Source organism: Stomoxys calcitrans, chromosome 5 (assembly GCF_963082655.1).
Source record: "Stomoxys calcitrans chromosome 5, idStoCalc2.1, whole genome shotgun sequence".
NCBI lineage: Eukaryota > Metazoa > Arthropoda > Insecta > Diptera > Muscidae > Stomoxys > Stomoxys calcitrans.
In genome coordinates, this window is record NC_081556.1 from 84,310,493 (window position 1) to 84,335,241 (window position 24,749).

General features: G+C 38.4%; 1 protein-coding gene across 2 annotated transcripts in view; it reads right to left on the reverse strand.

Moving 5' to 3' along the window:
* Window positions 1-8,549: 8,549 nt before the first annotated feature.
* LOC106088725 (klaroid protein) overlaps window positions 8,550-24,749 on the reverse strand; it is a 65,504-nt gene continuing 49,304 nt past the window's right edge. The window contains exons 6-8 of one of the 2 annotated variants that reach the window (XM_013254380.2): window positions 12,229-13,815; window positions 12,053-12,165; window positions 8,550-9,846 (exon numbers count right to left, since the gene is read on the reverse strand). In XM_013254380.2, the coding sequence (XP_013109834.2) occupies window positions 9,634-9,846; window positions 12,053-12,165; window positions 12,229-13,815 (1,913 nt within the window). In that variant the 3' untranslated portion in view covers window positions 8,550-9,633. Of the gene's footprint in view, window positions 9,847-12,052; window positions 12,166-12,228; window positions 13,816-14,270; window positions 23,900-24,749 lie in introns of those variants that run through there. The other variant, XM_013254381.2, reaches the window with a different exon arrangement.

Below are 24,749 nucleotides of genomic sequence, written 5' to 3' on the forward strand. Positions count from 1 at the left end.
CTTAGTCCAAAGTAGCATCTGTTTGCCAATATTATTCTTCGCTTAATCTTAAAACTGGTGTCATTCGTTTCGGTTACGGCTGTGCCGAGGTAGATAAAGTTACTGACTGTCTCAAAGTTGTGGTTTCCAACTTTCTCCATTTTCTTTATCTGCTCGGTTGTGCAAGGCTTGAAACCATCCATTTCGTCTAATCTCCATTTACTGCCAGTCCCATTTTCAATGACTCTCTTTCGATTCTTTCATAGGATGCAGTTACTACTTCCGGTGACCGACCTATGGTGTCCATGTCCTCGGCATAGGCGAGTAGCATGTCTTCTCTTGTGATTAGTGTGCCATATCTATTCACATTTGCATCTCGTATAATCTTCTCCAGCAGGATATTAAAGAGATCATCCAATAGGCTGTCTCCTTGTCTGAAACTTCGTTTGGTATCAAGTGGTTCCGAGAGATTCCTTCCTATTCTTACTGAAGAATGCGTATCAGCAAGTGGCCTGCAGAGTCTTATTACTTTTGCAGGGATATCAAACTCAGACATGGCTTGAAATACCTTTGAACGTAAAGGAGTATCGAAAGCGGCTTTGCAGTCAACAAAGAGATGGTAGGTGTTGACTTGTCCAGTGTAAATAAATGGTCCAAGGTGGATTTACCTGGTCTAAAGCCGCATTGATAGGGCCCAATTATCTCATTGACTTTAGGTTTTAATCTTTCACACAGTTCGCTCGAGAGTATCTTGTATGCTATGGGGAGGAGACTTATTCATCGGTAGTTGGCAAATTCAATCTTGTATCCTTTCTTGTGTACGGGACATAGTATGCTGAGTTTCCAATCATCGGGTATGCGTTCTTCTAGCCTGTTGCCGTTGCCATCTGCTGTGTTTGTTTGTTTTCAATTTCCAGCTTCTGTGCAGTGTCAGATCGTACTTTCCTCGCCATGTTCAAACGGTTGCGAACCTTTGCTGCAACAAGGTAAAGATCTGAATCTATATTCGCTCCACGGATCGATCATACATCCCACACGCTGGATTAATGCCTTCCATCTATCACAACGTGATCAATTTGGTTTCTCGTGTTTTGATCGGGTGACAGCCATGTGGCTTTGTGAATATTTTTATGATGAAATCTGGTGCTACCATGTTTTTTGCAGCTGCGAAATCTATAAGCCTCAACCCATTACTGGACGTTATCTCGTGGAGGCTAAACTTTCCGACTGTTGGACCAAAAATGTCTTCCTTCCCTATCTTCGCATTAAAATCTCCCAGAACGATTTTGATATCATGGGCGGGGCAGCGGTGATATTCTCTCTCTCTCTCTATGCGCTCGAAGAAAATATCCTTGGTCTGCTCGTCTTTATCTTCCGTCGGGGCATGGGCACAAATAAGGCTGATGTTGAAGAATTTGACTTTTATGCGGATTGTGACTAGCTTCTTATCCACCGGAGTAAAGCTGGAGACAATGTGTTTCAATCTCCGACCACAAATCCACAGCCAAATTCATGCCTCGTGTTATGGCAGCTATAGTATAGTTGGTCACCGTTTGGTGTTGTAGTGACGCCATTCCCAGTCCATCGCACTACCTATAAGGCGATAATATCAGCGCGTATACTGCACCTTCTCTATAGAGAGTGCGGACATTCCAGGTGCATATTCGCAAATCATGGTCCTTTTTTCGTTTAACTATTCCTTTGTTTCTCATAGTAGTTCTCATAGTTTTCCGGGGGCGGGTTACTGGCCCAGCTCCCCAACCGCATGAGTTTTGTGGGATTGCACATGTATCCCTCGTTGTAGCTAGCCGCTTGCACTAACATCCGACTCTCGCCTCCAGCCGCCCCTAAATATTAAATACATTGCTTAATTTCTCAACATAACATCCTTTTAGCTCAATACTCCTTAACAACGATTTTCAAAAGCATTTTTTATCATCTGTCTTGACAACTTTTTTATACCCACCACCGAAGGATGGGGGTATATTCATTTGGCCATTCCGTTTGCAACACATTGAAATATTCATTTCCGGCCCTATAAAGTATATATATTCTTGATCAGCGTAAAAATCTGAGACGATCCGTCTATCTGCCCGTTTATCTGTTGAAATCACGCTACAGTCTTTCAAAATAGAGATATTGAGCTGAAATTTTGCACAGATTCTTGTTTTGTACATAAGCAAGTTAAGTTCTAAGATGGGCTTTATCGGACTATATCTTGATATAGCCCCCCATATAGACCGATCCCCGATTTAGGGTCTTAGGCCCATATTATTACCCCATTATGCTGAAATTTGGGACAGTGAGTCGTGTTAGTTCCTTCGACACACTTCTTCAATTTGGCCCAGATCGGTCCAGATTTGGATATAGCTGCCATAGAGACCGATCCGCCGATTAAAGGTCTTGCGCCCATAAAAGGCTCATCAAATGTCCGATTTCGCCGAAATTTGAGACAGTGAGTTGCGCTAGGTTCTTCGACATCCTTATTCAATTTGACCAAGATCGGTCCAGATTTGGATATAGCTGCCATATAGACCAATCTCTCGATTTAAGATCTTGGGCCCATAAAAGTCGCATTTATTGTCCGATTTTGCTGAAATTTGGAACAATGAGTTGTGTAAGGCCCTTCGACATCTTTTTTCAATTTGGCCCAGATTGGTCTAGATTTAGATATAGCCGCCATATAGACCGATCTCTCGATTTAAGGTCTTGTGCCCATAAAAGGCGCATTATTGTCCGATTTCGCGCGAAATTTGAGACAATGAGTTGCGCTAGGTTCTTCGACATCCTACTTAAATTTGGCTCAGATCGGTCCAGATTTGAATATAGCTACCATATAGAACGATCCCCCGATTTAGGGTCTTAGGCCCATAAAAGCTACATTTAATATCCTTTTTTTGCTGAAATTTGGGACAATGAGTTGTGTAAGGCCCTTCGACATCTTTCTTCAATTTGGCCGAGATCGGTTCAGATTTAGATATAGCTGTCATATAGACCGATCTCTCGATTTAAGGTCTTGCGCCCATAAAAAGCGCATTTATTGTCCGATGTCGCCGAAATTTGGTGCAGTGAGTTGTGTTGGGCCCTTCGACATCCTTCTTCAATTTGGCCCAGATCGGTCCAGATTTGGATATCGCTGCCATATAGACCGATCTCTCTATATAAGGTTTTTGGCCCATAAAAGGCCCATTTATTGTCCGATTTCGCCAAATTTTGAGACAGTGAGTTGCGTCAGGTTCTTTGACAATGTTCTGCAATTTGACCTAGGTCGGTCAAGATTTTGATATAGCTGCCATATAGACCGATCACTCGATATAAGGTTTTGGGCCCATTAAAGGCACATTTATTGTCGGATTTCGATGAAGTTTGGGACAGTGTGCTGTGTTAGGCACTTCGCCAGCCTCCTTCAATTTGGCCGAGATCGGTCCAGATTTGGATATAGCTGTCATGTAACCCGATCTCTCGATTTAAAGGCAAATTTATAAACCGTTTTCGCTGAAATTTGACACAGTGACTTATGTTAGGTTTTTCGACATCCGTGTCGTATATGGGTCAGATCGGTCTGTATTTGGATATGGCTACCAAAAAGACCAATATTTTTTTCTACAAAATTGATCCGTAATTGAATACGTCTTGAATTTGGTCCAAATCGGACCATATTTCGATTAAATTGTTATGGGGTCATAAATTATGCATTTTTCACCAGATTATTATGAAAGGTGGTTTAGGTGGTGGGTATCCAAAGTTCGGCCTGGCCGAACTTACCACCATTTCACTTGTTTTTACTCTGTTTTTGGATGTTCCATTGGTGAATTCAAATGACTTTCGCAGGTATTCGAGCGTCTGCGAAAGACTTTAGAACATCTAATTAATACAATTAAAACATCAAATTCAAAGAAAATTATTTTGGGTCTTTCATTAAGTATTTATTTGCTTTATTTTTTAACATATTTCATGAACACTGCACTTTAAATACTTTTAAATTGCAATTAAAAATAATCTTAACTAGAACACTGAATAGACAACAAAATATAACATAAAATAACAAAATAATATATACTTATACTTAATATTACATGTAATTGATGGCTGCAATGGAAAAATGTAGAGAAAATTTTATTATTCCAAAAAAGGGGAATAAATACAATAATGTGTACAGATCCTGGCTGAATATTTCAAATGTGTCGTAAAAACAGATACAATTAAAAGTTCCATTAAAAGTGCCTAGAAATCTTGATCAGGTGCTTAACTAACTCAAATGTGTTATGCCGGTTTTCGATTATCTGTTAAATTGGCAATTTCGTTTGAATTACAAAATTATTGCCAAAATAGGCAAACATTTACACAAAAAAAAATTACAATAAAACAAAACATAATGTAATGAGACAAATTAAAATAAAAAAATAAATTCAATAAAATAAAATACAAATTTAAAACAAAAATAATATATAAACAAGTATGTTGAAGGTCATGGGAGAAGCCGTTGTACAAAATTTCTGCCAAGCCGGATGAGAATTGCGCCCTCTAGAGGCCCAAAAGTCAAGATCCCAGATCGGTTTATATGGCAGCTATATCAGGTTATGTACCGCACCATACTAAGCACAGTTGTTGGAAGTAACATAACAAAACACATCATGCAAAATTTCAGCCAAACCGGGTGAGAATTGCACCCTCTAGCGGCTCAAGAAGAAGATCCAAGAGCAGATATATGGCAGCTATACCAGGTTATGAAACGATTTGAACCATACTTAGCACAGTTGTTGGAAGTGATACCAAAACACCACGTGCAAAATTACAGCCAAATCGGATAAGAATTGAAGCTCAAGAAGTCAAGACCCATGATCGGTTTATATGACAGCTATATCAGGTTATGAACCCTTACCACGGTTGTTGGAAGTGATATAAAAACACCACGTGTAAATTTCAGTCAAATCAGACGAGAATTACGCCCTCTAGAGGCTCAAGAAGTCAAGACCCAAGATCGCTGTATATGGCAGCTCTATCAAAATATGGACGGATTTGGCCCATTTACCATCCCAACCGACCCACACTAACAAAAAGTATGTGTGCAAAATTTCAAGCTACTAGCTTTACTCCTTCAAAAATAAGCGTGCTTTCGACAGACAGACAGACATGGCTAGATCGACTTAAAATGTCATGATCAATAATATATATTCTTTATGGGGTCTTAGACGCGTGTTTGGAGGTGTTACAAACAGAATGGCGAAATTAGTATACCCCCATCCTATAGTGGTGGGTATAAAAAGGAATCATAACCCAATAGGCATTGGAAAACGCCTTGTTATAAGCTTAAATTTGTCGTCGTCTGCCACCAGCATTTCGCTGAGGGCATTGGAATCTAAGCCTCATGTCAGTTGGGAATCCTCAATGCTATATACAAGGAAGTTGCTCGGGTAGGGGAGTACTTGGTAAGCACGTCTTGTCTTGTCTATTTTGTTATACACAATTGAACAATGACTTGTACTTATAAGTATTTGGTCCAAATCGGAACATATTTCGACGTAGCTGCAATAGGGCATGAGGTATGCATTTTCACCGGATTTTGACGAAAGGTGGTTTACATATACACCCGAGGTGGTGGGTATCCAAAGTTCGGCCTGGCCGAACTTAACGCCTTTTTCTACCCTACACAAAATTTTGCGTAAGTATTTTTATTGGTCCAAGGATGAACACTATTGATTTTGAAAAACTAACTTTCATCCGATTTGATCTATTAAGGCTGTAGAAGGCACAATTTTGATTCGATCTTTACAAAATTTGGCATGGAGCGTTTTATTCAACGTCCTCATATGGGTGCAAAGTTTCATAAAAATCGGTCCAGATTTAGTTATAGCTCCCATATATATTTTTCATCCGATATGGTCTTTTAAGGCTGTAGAAGCCACAATTTTGATCCGATCTCTACAAAATTTTTCATGTGATGGTTTAATTGACATCCCAATACGTGTGCATTTGGCATGGGCCGTTTTATTCAAAGTCCTCATATGTGTGCAAAATTTCATCAAAATCGATTTAGATAAAACTCCCCTGCAGAAGCCACAATTTTCGTACCATCGTAAGAAAATCTTATAAGGTTTTATTCGATATTTCAATAGGTATGCAAAATTAAAGTCTGACAAAATTTGGATATAATACTCGGTGGTGTAGGGTATTATATAGTCGGCTCCGGCCGACTTTTGCCTTCCCTACTGGTTACTTGTTGGATATTTATTTGGGTATTTATAATTTTGCCAATATTTTCCAAAAAATTTTTCATGATTTCATATTCTTTGTGTATAAACCTGATCTTCTGATCTCTTAAAATCGGATTTTAGTTATATATAGCTGCTATATAGACCGATCTCTAGACTTAAAGTCTTGAGGCAATAAATTGCTCATTTTCCATCCGATTTCGATAAAATTTGGCACAGTGAGTAGACCCCTACCCATTTCAATGAAGTGTGATTCAGATCGGACTATATTTGGATATAGCTGCCCTTAGACAGACCGCCCGATCTCCCGATATATGGTATTGAGGCAATAAAAGATCAATTTTTTACCCGAATTCGATGAAACTTAGCACAGCGTGTTCTGGTAGACACCCTACCCATTCCTGTCAAATGTGGTCCAAATCGCACCATATTTGGATATAGCTGCTATGTAGACCGATCTCTAGATATAGTGTAATGAGCTTATAAAAGGAGCATTTTTCATCCGATTTCAATGAAATTTGGCACCGCGAGATCCGGTACACCTTTTAACCTTTTTGTTGAATATCGTCCGGATCGAACCATATTTGGATAAAGCTGCCATATAGACCGATCACCCGATATGGAGTTTTGATCTCATAAAAGAAACATTTTTCGTACGATTTCATTGAAATGAGTTTTGATATTCAGCTAAAAGGTTTAGAAGGGTACCAAAACGCACTGTTTCAAATTTCATCAAAATCGCAAGCAGTACACCTAGGACAATGATTTTTTTTTTTCAGTTGCTATTAAGGTTAACTCAAACTGATATGTCTACCCAAAAAAATTTTAGCTACGCCCATTTAATTTCGGGCATGAAGCTTGTGTTCATTTATGTAACTGTTTACAGTGACTTCACAAAATTGCCCACAATGCCAAAAAAATAAATTTCAAAACCATTTTGTATGTAAGGTTTTTTTTATCGAATCACCTTAAATTTAAGATTTTATATAGTCTTAAATAAAAACCCATCAAAATATGATACAGGTATATAAGGTTGTAAAAAGTCATCACCCTAATAAACATATTAAAACCAATAAGGAAAGGCAAAAGTCGGGCGATGCCGACTTTATAATACCCTACACCTAACATCTAATTCTGAAACAAATTTGATGTATTCAGATAGATTATTAAAATTCCTGTATCAAATTTCGAGCAAAGCAAACATGTTCAAAATATATAAGTACGGTTGACAAATGACAACAAATTATCCAAAATCTGACGAACAAATACATGGGAGCTATATCTAAATCTGAACCGATTTCGACCAAACTTTATGGTTATTGTGGAATTCGTCGAGGAAAGCGTTTTGGGAAGATCGGTCAATAAATGCGCGTGTAGTGGGTCTAGGAGTGAAAATCGGGAGACATATATATATCTGAACAGATTTCTATGAAATTCACCAGTAATATTGAGAGTCATAAGAAAATCCTTTCTACCAAATTTCGAGAGAATCGGTTGACAAATGACCATTTAACGCTGTATTACTACAAATCGGACGAACATATATATGGGAGCTATATCCAAATCTGAACCGATTGCTTTAAAATTCACCAGCAATATTGAGAGTCATAAGAAAATCCTTTCTGCCAAATTTCGAGAGAATCGGTTAATAAATGACAATTTTATTGCTGTATTACTGCAAATCGGACGAAAATATACATGGGAGCTATATCCAAATCTGAACCGATTTTTATCAAATTCACTAGTAATATTGACAGTCGGAAGAAAATCCTTCCCAACAAATTTCAAGAAAATCGGTCAACAAATGACCTTTTTACAGCTGTATTACTCGAAATCGAACGAACATATATATGGGAGCTATATCCAAATCTGAACCGATTTCTATGAAATTTAAGAGTAATATCGAGAGTCATAAGAAAATCATTCCTGCCAAATTTCGAGAGAATCGGGTAATAAATGACTATTTTATTGCATTATTACTGCAAATCGGACGAATATATATGGAAGCTATATCCAAATCTGAACCGATTTTTTCCAATTTCAATAGGCTTCGTCGCTAGTCCGAAAAACATGCCCATACCAAATTTGAAGACGATCGGATGAAAATTGCGACCTGTAGTTTGTACACAAATTAACATGGACAGACGGACAGACAGACAGACAGTGGGACATAGCTAAATCGAATCAGAAAGTGATTCTGAGTCGATCGGTATACCTTTCAATGGGTCTATCTCTCTTCCATTTGGGTGTTACAAACTAATTCACTAAGTTATAATACCATGTACCACAGTAGTGGTGTAGGGTATAAAAAACACAAGTAGCTTAATAGAGTTAAAGAAGCGTTTTAATCTAATTTATTGCTATTAATACAACATAACAAAGCATTCCGCTAGGAAACCAAATGCCAATAAGTTGATATGATTTTTTGTTTATTTAAAAGCATTTCAGTAACACATTTATTTAGTAACAATTTTCAATCATTCATTGGTTGTTTACAAAGTTGGGCTGTAGTTTATAGACTTAGAGTTAGTTCTTCATTTAGGTTATCATTAAAAATTAAATTTTCCATTTTTGAAGTATGGGTGGGGATTGGGCAGGTGGTAGAACACAATTTGTTAATTAAAAAAATCGGGCAAGTAAATAATAGAATGCCATAAAAATTAAAACTACAATTAAATACAGAGCATTATGTACAAAAGCGTTTATACCTGTTTTGTTTTCTTTCTTTTTTTTCTTTCATATTGTTAACAATTAATTAAGTAAGAATAAATAAACTAAAAATACAAGGAAAACAAGTTTTAAAAAGAATACCTACCAAACTAAATTAACTTAAAGGCTAGGCGTAAATACAAGGAAAAGGAAACAAATCAACTCCGCCAAAAGAAGCATGGTAGAGATGGCAATCGAGTCAGAGAACTTAACAGATGAAGGGAGGGGAGGGGGAGAGAAAGGGTAGTGTTTGGAAAGGAGCATGAGAAGAAAAATTATAGGTGGTTGCATTAAGTGGGAAAACAGTTAAACCTAAAAGTGCCTTTCTTTGTTTGTTTTGTTTATTTGTGTACGTTGCAGGAGGCAGACAGACGTAGCAAGGAAAAGCATTTCATCTTCGTTTCCCACCCCTCCTGCCCTGCCTGCCTGTGTGAGAGGATGCGAGTTAACATGATAGGAACCCCTTGAGTTGCGTTACATCCAAGACAAAACGTTTCTTTTAAGGCACTCATTTACACTCTATCTATAGTTCATATACCTAATTACATACAAACATTTATTCATGTTATACATTAAATAATACATATCTATATACAGTTGTACTATCTACTAGACTTAAGTAGGTATTTATTTTGTGCTTAACTTATTCTATTCCCAATTAACTTAATTGTTATGGCTAAGTTTAGGATGGTTGTTTTGGTTGCTTAACCTTTTGCCTTCATAGTTTCCAAGTTTACGTAGTTGGCGGTTTGCCATGAACCCTAAAGCGATATAGGCAGGTGTACAATGGTTGTCCATGATTGGATTCAATACGCAACTCCACAATCTCATAGGGACGATTGATATTCTGGTTTTGCACGGGGAAATACTGCAATGAAGCATCATTATCAGCATATTCATACTCACCAAATAGGACTGGCTCCTGATCCTTTTCATGTTCCAGGCCCTGTATTAAGGTAAGGATAGTCAAGCAAACAGTAACAATTAATTAGAAATATTGGAGAACTATTAGAAAAGCAAATAAAATTCCAAGGTGTCTTACAATATTAATATTTTGTTTGCTAAATAGCTAGAAAAACTTGCAAGGATATGTCAAAGGATTTGAAATTTTGGAAAATTTTAAACTCCTATGACTTACCAAACGAAATTAATTGATAATTTACACCTCTCCGCTACGATGGCCTCTATTACCATACATAAGGGTGGTGATATCTACGAAAAATTCCAAGAATTTTTGCCCAAGTAATCATGGGTGTAAAATTAAAATCAGGCTACCGGGATTTGAGATCTCGTGTTGGATCCTCCCCTAGAATTTTCGTCGCCCTATTGACCGTTTCGACAGCTTTACATGCACGTTCGTCAACCACACCCATAAATCGAACTGCTTCAACCCCAAAGGCTTCGGGTTAACTAAGTTTATTGACGGCAGTCCTCTGGACTTCACTGCCAAATCGTCCGCTCTTTCATTCCCCCTTACTCTGCTATGGCCCGGCGCCAGAACAATACCAATCCCATGGAAGCAGCATTAAGATTACAATCCGGATCTTCCCGTAGATTTTCCTCGTCCAACTGACCGTTTCGCTGTTCCACAGTGTCACACCCATGCCCTTAACTCGGACTGCATTGACCCGAAAGGCTTCGGGTTAGCCAAGTTTATTGACGGCAGTGCTCTTCTGGCCTTCACTGCCAAATCTTCTGCTCTTTCATTCCCCTTACTTTTCTTGGCTCGGCGCCAGAACAATACCAATCCCATGGCAGCAACTTTAAGATTACGATCTGGGTCTTCCCATAGGATTTTCCTCGTCCAACTGACCGTTTCACAGTGTTACACCCATGCCCTTAACTCGGACTGCATTGACCCGAAAGGATTCGGGTTAACCAAGTTTATTGACGGCAGTTCTCTTCTGGCCTTCACTGCCAAATCGTCTGCTCTTTCATTCCCCTTACTTTTCTTGGCCCGGCGCCAGAACAATACCAATCCCATGGAAGCAGCATTAAGATTACAATCCGGATCTTCCCATAGGATTTTCCTCGTCCAACTGACCGTTTCACAGTGTTACACCCATGCCCTTAACTCGGACTGCATTGACCCGAAAGGATTCGGGTTAACCAAGTTTATTGACGGCAGTCCTCTTCGGGCCTTCACTTCCAAATCGTCTGCTCTTTCATTCCCCTTACTCCGCTACGGCCAGGCACCAAAACAATGCCAATCCCATGGCATCCGGTTGTACGTATCGGATTGACCCTATTGAGTACTTCATCGGCAAGGACTCCCACCTCAGTGTACAACACACTGCTACAACAACAACCAGAACAATGCGGATCTTGCAATCCTCAGAGAAGGCGTTAATCTTCTCCTAAGAGCCCAAGACTGTTCGAAACCCTACCCTTCTGGTTGTTATTGCCCTGATGACCAGTTTACTGTCCTTCAAGATGTTCACATTCGACGTCCTCGCATTAACAGCCAGTTGTAACTACCAGATTGACCCGATGGATTCCATCATCGGCAAGGGCTGCCGCCTCAGTGTACGACAAACTGCTACAACAATAACAGCTCACACTGTGATCGTTGTTGTTGTTGTAGCAGTACACTGAGGTGGCAGCTTTTGCCGATAAAGCTATCCATTGGGTCATTCCGGTACGTACAACCGCCTGCCATGGGATTGTTCCGTGATCGTATTATGCTCAGGCAGTCGAAAACAGATCTCAATCCCTGGGTTCTCAATATAGATCCCAGGCCACTCTGTCCTCTAGCTTGGATCCATCTGCATAACATGAACTTCCAGATGGCAATACCAGAGTTCCGCCAATCCAAGACTGTGAGCCTGGCAGCAGTGAATCGCACTCGACCACAAGTGTCGTCTCAGATATCCGATCGGAAACCTCTTCCATTTCTTCCAGGTTTCCTATTTTGGCCTCGATTATACAGCGATGATATGAGCTAACCCTATCCTCTATCAATTCTCCCATCGCCTTAATTGTCATAGACTTAGTGGCTGCCTCACACTTAACCTGCATGTCTATGGATCGGCTAGATATCTAGAATGGTCTACAGTACCTTAGTGGGGGTGGTTCTCATCGCTCCAGAATATTTTTCATACTTACATTTTTTCTATATTGTAATGACAATTTTTTTTAAGTGTTCAACTTACCCAAACAGTAAAATTCTTAGGCGCAGAATCTATGGCCCCATTGGGTGCCAAACTTTTTGGTATATGCTCCAAAGTAAAACCAGTTACATACACCAAAGAGTTCAATTTAAGAACTGAAATCAAAGAATGGTATAAACGTTCGTACGCATCTTCCTTTCTGCCAGTGAGCAACTTACCCAAAAATCCAGGGAAACCTTGAAAAGCCCAACATTCGCCGGGTTGAACATTGGGTGATATGGCTACACGTGGCGTATTGGTAGGATACCACAAGGGTATGCCAAAAACAGAGATTTGAGCCGATTTGGTTTGATAACTTTCCGTACAACGTGTGGACAATATTTGGCCACCGGCCGATTCCAAGGCAAAGTCCACTAGACCTGTCTTGTCGGCATCATAAATCGCCAACACGGATTTGACAATATTGCGTACCTCCTCCTCGGACAAGGCGGCTTTAATGTGGCCTTCTAAAACAGCATTGGACTCTAGGTGTTTTTTTTTCACAGCTAAGATGATCTCAGTTTTAAGCCGCTCACTAATGTCGCGCATCAAAAACATGGCCGATTTGTCGATTTCCTGTTTAATTCTTTCATTGGTGCGATTATTGATGAGGGCCAAACGTTGCTCCAGATAATCCTTGGCCACAAACATAGAATTTATCCAGTTTTGCAAATCTGCATCGTCAAATTTGGCGCCATCTTTGGAGGTAGTGCGGAAGCCTAAAATATCTATGAGCGATAGTTTAACCTGTTGATTGAGCAAATGGAATTGTTCATCTTTGAGAGTATTCAGTTTAAGGGTAATTTCCTGCATTAAATTCGAGAAACGTTCATCGTTGGAGAACTCCAACTCCTGTAGACGCCTGAGTAGATCATCCTGAGTTTGTTGCAAATGTTTTATGGAGTAATGCAGATCTTCATTTTCCGAGACTTTGTCATTGAGCGAAAGCTTAATGAAGGATATCTCCTGGCCCAAATTGTCTATGATAAGCTTTTGTTGTTCCAGAAAGGCAAACTGATCTGCCCCCATGGTGGAGGTATGAGATTTTTGCAATTGCAAAAGTTTTTCATGTAATTTGCCATTGATTTGTGAGGAAATCTCCTCGTTAATATAGGCGGTGAAGAGGGGGGCCTTTAAGAGCCTGGCTATTAAGGCATCCAAATCCAAATTCTCCACAATGGTGTTATAGTATGAGTAATTATTTACTTGCAGGGTTTGTGCAATCAAGCGTTTAATTTCTTCTTTATTCTCGGCTGTTAGTATCAAGGGCTGCCTTAGGGTGTCATCTTCCTGAAGCCGTAATAGAACTTTTTGTATAATGAGATTAAGATCGGCCTCGGAGAGCTGCGTCAACGTTTCTGGAGATTCGGTGAAACGTTTTTGCCGGCTCAAGGCCTCTAGATTTTCCTTAATTATTTGTACTATAAGTGTGATTTGTTTTGTCGACAGTTCCGAGGCTTTGCCTTGATTTCGCTGCTGCTGCTCCTGCAACTTTAGATCCACCAAGGTCTGAACATAGGAGTTAATGTGATTCAAGATATTCTCATACTCTTCGGCAGGCATGGACTTTTGCATGGACAACTTTAAGTTGTCCAGGTTTTGACTAGAACTTGTGCTGGCAAAGAGAGGTAATTGTAAAAGGCTTTTCAGGCTATGCACATTGGTGTACAGAGAGCTTCTTAGGGTGGTGATCAAGGACAAAGGTAACAAAGATTGCCAACGTTGCATGTATAAAAGGCGATCCTGTTCATCCAGCAGCCACCAGGCTGTAGCAGGTGAGAGGTGAGAAAGAGAAACAAGGGGAAGATAAGCAAAAATTAGAAAAATACTCTCTGCAAACAACTGTGGTTGGGTGCAGGACCCTTCTTCATTTGTTAAAATTAGGGGCAAGAAAAGCTGGATATAAGGGTGTAATGGGTGGTTGGATGGGTGAAGATGAAATATATGAATTTTTTAAATAATTTTCTTTTTTCAGCGTATGCAAGGAGATACAAGTTAAAGGCCAATCAAAACAAATGTCAAAGAAAAAGCTTAGAATAGGCCTAACGAAACAAATGAAGAAGGATAGAGTATTTTTCCAATGTGTTGCCGTTATTCCCCGTATAGTATATAGTTTTCTTCTCATCTCCTTAAAAAAAAAAATACTTACCATGTTAACCCTCCCCCTCCCCTCTTTCACAACATAACAACATATAAAGAAAACTCAAAGATTTTGTGTGTGTGTGTGTTTTGTTCTTTATAAAGTGTTAATGAGGATGGATCAATAGTTTCCTTTTTTTTGTTTTTTTCCAAATTGTTATTAAATAAACAATGTTTTTTTTTTTTTTTGTTTTTAAGATTTATCAATTACAGAGAGTTAAATCATGGAAACAATATCTGGTAAAAATGAGTTTACATCAAAGTTGTTTAACAACTAAAGTTTAATCAAAGACACACAGTGATTTAGCAGGGGAAAATATAGAGAAAAAAAAAACACTATAATCTATATATAATTTTTTTTTATATATCTACGTATATGTATATGTAATGTGAATTTTGCAAAAAAAAAAAAAAAAAATAATAACCTTGTTTTAAAACTAAAATGATGTTTCCTTTCCTTAGTTTTGATTTTCAAAATATATAGAATATTTTTTTTTTTCATATTGCAGCGCGTTGTTGTTGTTTTTTTGGTAACACTCTATCCTTCTCCAATTTTGTTTTGTTTTTGTTGTTGTTTAGTTTGTTCACGATATGCATTTTTATTGGAAAACTGCAGCAATTGCTGGTTTACTTCGTTTTTGGGAACGGGGCAAAGCTTTTTTTATTTAAATGGGGGTGGGGGGAAGGACTGAGGGGAAACTTTATGGCAGATTTTTGTTTGTTTGTTTTTTGGATGGTTCATGAATTTTGCCTAAAATCGATATTATCCGAAATAGAAAATGCAAAAAATTTGTACGTTTTGTAAAGCGAGAAAAAAATAGCTACAAACTACGACTTACTTGGCTAAATGTAATTAAAAATGTTAGTTATAAAAACATTTTTTATTTGTTTATGACAAATGGGATATTTTTAAAAATAAATCAACAAAAATTGTAATAAAAAAAAACAAAAAATGCAAATAAAAAAAAAAAAATAACAAAAAAAAATTAACAAAAAAATACTTCAAAAAGAAAAAGGACAAAATTCGTTCAATCAAATGACTCAACATGGGAGTATTTACAAAGATTTTAAAGCCCAAGACCAAAAGTTATGCCGAAGCCAGCTGGGGGTTATATTGGCCAGGAAACTCAACTGGTAGTAATACCTTCAAGATGGGGTCACTAAGCAGGAAAGTCGTAAGCTCAAAATGGGGATTGAATCCCAAAATGGTCTACTACGAAGGTGTAATCAGGCAAATTCTGGCATACTGACGGGGCGTGATCTTGATCAAGAAACTGAACTGGTTATACCACTTTTCGAGCGAACGAAGAAGTCTCATAGATGTTGTTCACTAAACAGCCGGTTGTATGTACCGGATTGACCCGATGAATTCCTTCATCGGCAAGGGCTGCCGCCTCAGTGTAGCACACACTGCTACTACAACAACAACCATAGGCTCTAAATAGGGGAACTGAATCCCAAGATGGTTCTGACATACTGGTTCGGGGGTAATGATCATAAATGTTGCTGACAAATCAGGAAAGCCATAGATTTAAATGGGAACTTTATTCCAAAATGTTGCAATGGCTGTACAAAAGCCAATTGAATGATAAGACTACAACAGCTCCAACAGACGTGCTATGAATACCACGCCGACTAGGGTTCTACAGACAAGTTTGAAAATTGGGCCCATAGACATACAGATAAAGTACGAGATAACAATGGCGGCTAAGAGACTTATGACGAATGGAAAAGGTCGTACTAAAGGCGATTATTCTTAAAAAAAAGTCGCACAAAGAAGTCGTTTTCTCAAAAATTCGTCTATGAACGATTATTTTCCTCTGTTCCTCTTCAAATTCCTCTTGCACTTGAAAGATTATTTAAAGCTTTACAAAATAATACAAACAGCTAAGTAAGTAGTTCGGGCGTTCGTGACTTTTAGAAACATTTTTTTTTTTTGGAAGAAATTTCCAAATTGGATTAAAGAAGTCCTGTTTTTGCTGATAAGTTGGCTTGTTACGGTTCTATAAATGAAATTTGGCTAATGTATGTACGTAGAGTTATATCTAAATCTAAACCGATTTGCACCCATTACAGAGTGACATTATCTGGCACTTGATCGTTAGTAAAATGCAAATGCAAATTTTGCCCAAGAACATTCCACTAAGAAACAGGGGTAAATTTCTCATATATCACTGAGTGCAATCCGAATCAAATGTTTAAGCTCAATAATAAGGGGCCTGCTTTTTATAGCCGAGTCCGAACGGCGTGCCGCAGTGACACACATCTTTGGAGAGAAGTTTTTCATGGCATAGTACCTCACAAATGTTTCTGATGGTCTCGCCAGGTCATAGGCGGACATGCTAACCTCTGCGCTATGGTGGCCTCCGCCTGATCATTAGTAAATAAAGTAAAGAAAGTCTCCGAACCATTCAGTACCAAACAACGAGACTATCCGTCATGATTTCACCTTTACTTCTTTGTGATTAGAAACATTGAGAAATAATCCTCCTAGGTTGATTGGTTATCGAATGAATCCAAGTAGTTGCTCCAACCAGAAAGTCATGGGAATAAACATCTGGGAATTCACACAGACAGAAAACACAGAAACAAAGAACTGAGACAGATTGCAAGTGTATAAAAGTGGCTTAGCACATTTATGCAAAATTTTACAAAGAAGATGGTAAAAAGGTAATTTGACTCTAAAAAGGTCGGAAATGCCGACTTTAATCGCACAATGGTAACCCTGCTTATGACCATGATGGGATGGATTAATGGTAGGAGCAGATCGCAACATCGTCGTATACTCGATATGACAATAGAGAATCGGAATGCAAAGGTTTCGTATCGTATTCGGGTACGACAATTGAGGTTGAGTGTGAAACACAAATGCCGCGGATGCAAGAACGGATGGGAAAAATCCTAACGCAAATGCCAACTGGTGGCGGTTGCCTTACGGTTGGCTCGAAGGTGGAAAAGAGAACGGATATGGGTTATTATAATGTTGCTAAGAGACTTAAAACCATACAACACCGTCGTATAGTCGATTTGAACATTGAGGATCGAATTGCAGAGGCTTCGTACCGAATATCACAACTGAGGTCGCGTGGAAAAACATTTGCCTGGAATTCGAGAAATCCTAACACAAGCGCCAACTGGTAGCTGTTGCCTAACGGAAGGCTGAAAGGTGGGAAAGAGAACGGGTATGCGTTTTTATATTATAGATTCAGAGACCGAGCTCTTCTATAGCCTGTGGAATAAGTGGAACTTGTTGATGTTGGTGTTTATTTAACAGTGTGTTGTTGTTGTAACAGTGTGTTGTTGTTGTAATAGTATGTTGTTGTTGTAATAGTATGTTGTTGTTGTAATAGTGTGTTGTTGTTGTAACAGTGTGTTGTTGGTGTTCCAACAGTATGTTGGTTGTTTGACAGTTTGTTGATGTTGTAACAGTGTGTTGGTGCTGTAACCGTGTGTTGTTGTTGCTGTGTTTCCAGTGTTGTTGTTGTTGTAACAATGTATTTTTTGTTGTTATAGTGTATTTTTGTTGTTGTTGTTACAGTGTGTTGGTGCTGTAACCGTGTGTTGTTGCTGTTGTTACAGTGTTGTTGTAACAGTGTGTTTTTGTTGTGACAGTGTGTTGTTGTTGCAACAGTGTGTTGTTGTTATAACAGTCTGTTGTTGATGCAACAGTGTGTTGTTGCAACAGTGTGATGATATTGTAACGGTGTTATTGTAACAATGTGTTTTTATTGTAACAGTATGTTGTTGTTGTAACAATATGTTGTTGTAACATTATGTTGTTGTAACTGTATGTTGTTGTAACAGTATGTTGTTGTAACAGAATGTTGTTGTATCAGAATGTTGTTGTAACAGAATGTTGTTGTATCAGAATGTTGTTGTTGTAACAGTATGTTGTTGTTGTAACAGTATGTTGTTGTAACAGTATGTTGTTGTTGTAACAGTATGTTGTTGTTGTAACAGTATGTTGTTGTTGTAACAGTATGTTGTTGTTGTAACAGTATGTTGTTGTTGTAACAGTATGTTGTTGTTGTAACAGTATGTTGTTGTTGTAACAGTATGTTGTTGTTGTAACAGTATGTTGTTGTAACAATATGTTGCTGTTGTTGTAACAGTATATTGTTGTTGTTTTTATAACAGTGTGTTATTGTTGCAAGTGGGATATTGTAACAGCGTTTTTGTAACAGTGCGTTGTTGTTGTTGATGTTACAGTAACAGTGTTGCTGTTGTAGTAGTAACAGTGTTGTTGTAGTATTAACCGTGTTGTTGTTGTAGTAGTAACACTGCTGATGTAGTAGTAGTAACAGTGTTGTTGTAGTAGTAACAGTGTTGTTGTAGTAGTAACAATGTTTTTGTAGTAGTAACAATGTTGTTGTTGTAGTAAGTTACAGTGTTGTTGTAGTCGTAGTAACATTGTTGTTGTAGAAACAGTGTTGTTGTTGTTGTAGAAACAGTGTTGTTGCTATCGAAACAGTGTTGTTGTTGTAAAAACAGTGTTGTTGTTGTAGAAACAGTGTTGTTGTTGTAACAGTGTGTTGTTGATGTAACAGTGTGTGGTTGATGTAACAGTGTGTTGTTGTTGTAACAGTGTGTTGTTGTTGTAACAGTGTGTTGTTGTTGTAACAGTGTGTTGTTGTTGTAACAGTGTGTTGTTGTGTTACAACATGGTCTTCAAGCCGGCAGCACTTGGGGTGCTAACTAGGAAACCTAGTTGACATCGCATGCAATGGCCTGTCAATGATAAGTAAAGCCTAGTACTGACTTTGGCTTTTCACACGATCAACTATCAAAAAGCACTATAAAAAATGGTGACGACGATAATGCGAACACATTCCGTACAAGTGGTACTGCGTTCTATGAGCAAAATAGTAGCGAAATGTCGCTGCATCAGGATAAATTTCGAGATCCTGCCCGTGCAAAGACATATCTACAATACATACTGCTTAAGCAATAACTTCTGGGCTGTTACAGCAGGAACCATACAAATCATCATCTTGTGGATATGTATCCATCGCCCAGAATCCTCAAGGTAGAGATCTTATGAAATATAGCGAGAGATTCAGTGCTACAATAGAGAATCTCTAGGTCAAGCGGCATATCAAGAGGGTCAGGACAACATGCATGCAGACACGGTAGGTAGCAGATGCGAAATGAAAGAGAGGACAAGCTGGCAGTAAGGGTCAGAGATTTGCCGACGATAAACTTGGAAAATGCGAAACTCTTCGTGGCATCTCGAACTTAATTACAGTCATGGGCGAAGAAAACGCATTACACACATTGGTATTAGTGCTGCGGAATCTGACCCCGACTCCGACCCAAAGTTGGGGTATTTAGCCGTAGTCTGAGAGCGGTTTGAAAACGGCTTTAAACAACGAATTGGCAGTCTCGATTAGAACGAAAAGAAAAAATCTGGATAATACGAGGTGAATACTGAGTTAATGTAGAAGAAAAAACAGTGCGGCCTTCGATGTCTACACTGGTCATATGGGATTACAAGCGCACCTAGATTGTAGATCTTTTTATTTCAATGTCCAGCATTCCCAAAGGAAATGACGCACCAGTTATTGGTATCTGATGTAAAAAGCACAGAGTTCCTAATAATGGCTGTTTGAAAATTCTATTCAGAATAGTTAACGCCGACAATTGTTGCTGTAACCACTACAACATCAATTTATTTAGTATGAGACAAACACCTAAGCTATGAGACTTAAGGGGATATGAGAGTGCATAGAAGATGGGAGCAGTTCATACCATCGCGGTATAATCGAGGGGAAGATTAGGAAACCTAACGGCATTGCGAGACTCTGTAGTCAGCGGCATAGTCTGGGAACTCTGTTCCAATCAATCCAATCTGTGTTGTGTTCATTGCTGTCACGAGAAGCTTAGCTGCAAGCTACCGGGCGCGTCCACAGGTTGGAGATAGTGAAATGGTCCATACGGAGTAGCTCTTATGGGAACTCTGTTCCAATCAATCCAAACTGTGTTGTCACGAGAAGCTTAGCTGAAAGCTACCGGGCGCCTCCACAGCTTGCGTATAGAGAAATGCTCCATACGGAGTAGCTGCAACCGCAGTCGCGGACAATCAGCGGTATCGGGCGGAGAGTCTCAGTGAGAGGCCAGGCGGCACCGGCTCTTGCACAAATACTGAATTGCCTATGATGCTCGATATGACAAGGCGAGTTATTGGCGCCTTTAAAAAACCAATGGCCACGCTGTTCCCACGGCGATCGGCCCTTTAAAACGGAACGAGCTTGCTCACCTACAGGAGCGAACCAAACATCGAAATTAAACGATGGTAAATTCCATTCATTCAGCTAAAGCTAAAATCAAAGCCTATTGGTTTCAGCTGGACAAATAAATCCAACAATAAAATGAAACAACCAAAATAAAAAGAAGCTTAAAACAGGTAAGCGAAAATCTTTCTTTTACAAACGGTTTCTTAATATCCAAACCTGCCCACTGCTTTTAATAATGATCCAAAAAATCATCATGGTGGTTAAACTTGAATCGGGCTTTATTTGCATTATTTTCCCAATATTTTTGGCACTAGGAAGATCTTCTCTCGACAAACACACAGTGGAACTTTCATGAACCGAACAATGATAAATCACCTGTGGAAAGTAGAAGACTGCAGGGGACATAATTAAATTTTGCATTTTTATACATATTTGTAATAAAAAGACCAACAACAAACCGATTATTAGTTGTTGTTGAAGTGAAGTTTTTGACATTTATTGCTCAGAAGCTTAAGTATATATTTTATAAATATATAATATTGCACTTTGTATTTAAAACTTGAATTGAGCGTGCGCTTGAATGTAGACTCACTGAATAGAATTTTTTTGTTTTGCCAAGGTAGATTCAGCTGGCTTTTTGCCATGTTAAAAACTCGTCATTTAAGTATTTACCTCGGAATTCGAATTGGAGGCATGTTTTTAGTCCAATTTGTTAATCATTTTATAAAAATTACTTCATGGCTCATTTAAGATTTTAATAATAGGCTCAATCTTGCGTGACTTAATCAAACCAAAGGTTTTTTTATGCATCAGAGCTAATGCGTGAAAAATGCAGACAATAAACAAATACAGTAAAAGTGTCAAGCTTAATGATTATTTTGTCGGCTTAATGTTAGCTGTAACCGAAAAGGTTAAAAAATAATTAAAGGTCAGTGGCAACAATACCCTTACGGACAAATACGTCATTAAAATATTCACAAAAAATTAATGAAAATAGAAAGAATCTGAAAGAATGCAGTAGTGCTGTACTTTTAACCAAAAGCAAGTAAAAAGGCGTTAAGTTCGGCCGGGCCGAACTTTGGAAACCCACCACCTCGGGTATATATGTAAACCACCATTCATCAAAATCCGGCGAAAATTGCATACCTTATGCCCAACAGCAATTATATTGAAATATGATCCGATTTGACCAAATACCAAATACTAATAAGTATAAATCACTGTTCAATTGTGTATAACAAAATATTGGTGTTTTTAGTGGAGATATAGCCACAAAACTAAACCGATCTGAACCATATACAACATGGATGTCGAAAAGCCTAACATAAGTCAATGTGTCAAATTTTAGTTAAATCGGATTATAAATGCTCCTTTTTGGGGACAAGACTTTAAATCGAGATATCAGTCTATATGGCAGCGATATGCAAATCTTGATCGATCTAGACCAAATTGCAGATATATGTGGAGGGGATTAACTTAATTCTCTGACCCAAATTTCTGCAACATCGGAAAATAAATGTGCCTTTTATGGGTCCAAAACATTGAATCGAGAGTTCGGTCTATATGGCAGCTATATCCAAATATGGACCGATCTGAGTGAAATTGAAGAAGGATGTTGAAGGGCCTAACACAACTCGCTGTCCTAAATTGCGACGACATCGGAAAATAAAAGCGCTTTTTATGGCCCCAAAACCAAAAACCGATAGATCGGCCTATATGGCAGCTATATCCTAATCTGGACCAATCTGTGCCATAATGCAGAAGTATGTCGACGGGCTTAACTCAACTCACTGCCCTAAATCACGGCGACATCGGACGATAAATGAGCCTTTTATGGGCCCAAAACCTTCAATCGAGAGATCGGTCTATATGGCAGCGATATCCAAATCTGGACCGATCTGTGCCAAATTGACGAAGGATGTCGAAGGACCTAGGGCAACTCACTGTCCTAAATTTCAGCAAAATCGGATAATAAATGTGGCTTTTATGGGCCTAAGACCCTAAATCGGTGAATCGGTCTATATGACAGCTATATCCAAATCTGAACCGATCTGTGCCAAATTGACGAAGGACTTCAAAAGGCCTAAGAGAACTCACTGTCTTAAATTTCAGTAAAATCGGATAATAAATATGGCTTTTATGGGCCTAAGACCCTAAATCGGCGATCCGGTCTATATGGCGGCTATATCCAAATCTGAACCGATCTGAGCCAAATTGACGAAGGATGTCGGTGGGTCTAACACAACTCACTGTCCCAAATTTCAGCAAAATCGGTTAATAAATGTGGCTTTTATGGGCCTAAGACCCTAAAAAAGAGGATCGGTCTATATGGCAGCTACATCCAAATCTGGACCGATCTGAGCCAAATTGACGAAGGATGTCGAAGGGCCTAGCACAACTCACTGTCCCAAATTTCAGCAAAATCGGATAACAAATGTGGTTTTTATGGACCTAAGACCCTAAATCGGCGGATCGGTCTATATGGGGGCTATATCAAGATATAGTCCGATATAGCCCATCTTCGAACTTAACCTGCTTATGGATCAAAAAAAGAACCTGTGCAAAGTTTCAGCTCAATATCTCTATTTTTGAAGACTGTAGCGTGATTTCAACGGACAGACGGACGGACGCGTCTAGATCGTCTTAGATTTTTACGCTGATCAAGAATATATATATATATATACTTTATAGGGTCGGAAATGGATATTTCGATGTGTTGCAAACGGAATGACAAAATGAATATAACCCCATCCTTCGGTGGTGGGTATAAAAATTAATCAGACTAGATGCAAGACTGCATACGACTAACCCAAATTTTATGTAGCTTACCATAAATTCGAAATTTGTATAAAACTTGTATCATAACTTCGACCTTTCGAAGTTTTATACAAAATAGGCTCCAAATTGAATTCTTGTATATGAAAAAATGAAGAAAGGGCTAGAAGTAAATCCTCAATCCTCAATTAAGTCAATTTGTTGCGAGTTTTTGTCCCTTTAAAACCAAATAAATTAAAGAAAAACAAAACAAAACTAAACAAAATAAACTAAAAAAATTAAACAAAAACAAAAAAACAAATTAAATTTATGTAAACAAAACTAAATTAAACTTAAATGTCTTCACGTATCATCAGTTTGCTATTATGTTGTTGATTATATCATAGAGAATTTGTAATATGAATTTCCATATCAATTGAAATAATTCCTCATTAAACACGTTCATAATACTCTTCGCGCTGAAATAATTTACGACCCTCATCGATGACATTTTGTGAGACGGTTTTCAAATAGAGAAAATAATCATTAGACCAGTCGCGTACATTTTCTAGGCGATTAAAAGCTTCGGCCTTATACTCTTCGTATTTGGCCTGATTTATATATTCGGACATATCGATTTTAGGCAATTCGGGTAGGGTCAGGGTATATTCAGAAAATGATTTTGGGGGAAAAGGTTCATTAGGATGGAGATAATAGTAAGTGCCTGGAATAGATATAATTATGGATAGAAAAAGATTATGAATTAGAGTGATGCATTGTAAGGGAACAAAATAAAAAAAAAAATAAAACCCAAGACAACAATAAGTGCATGCATATTAAAGTGTTAGCCCATATTGGAGATCATTTAAAAAGATTTTAGCACCTAGCCTAACCAAAAAACATCAGTGGATCAAAGGGGTTATAAAATCGGAAACATATCTGGACATTTTATACTCTACTCCATAAACACCCTCCACCGTAGGATGTAAAATAAATGAACTTCTATATTATGGATATATGGATGAACACCTCTTCTCTTCACTGAGTTGCCTAGTCTCGCGAAATCCAAGGTAATAAAATCGAAAACATATCTGGACATTTTATATTCTAGTCTATAAACACCCTCCCGTATAGGATGTAAAATAAATGAACTTCTATATTATGGATATATGGATGAAAACCTCTTTTCTTCTCACTGAGTTGCATACAATCTCTAGAAATTCGAGTCATTCTTGAATTCTGCAAGGGTCTGGGATGGCTGACGGGGTGGCCCTCTAGTAAGTGAGACTTCACTGAGTTCCCTACAGTCTCTCGAAATCCGAGTCATTCTGGAATTCTGCAAGGGTCTGGGATGGCTGATGGCTGGGGCTGCCGTCTATAAGGTGAGACTTTATTCAGTCTCTATGCCGACTCCATAGTTTCTATCCATATTATTCTAATGGCTTTCGTTTTTCTCTTCTCTCCTATTTCTTTTTTTTAAGGCGAGCTCAATGGACCAGAAGTCTTAGGGTGAAGCAGTTGGCAACTGCGGTTGCCAGGCGCGTGTCATTTAACCTAACTTTTTTATTCAGTTT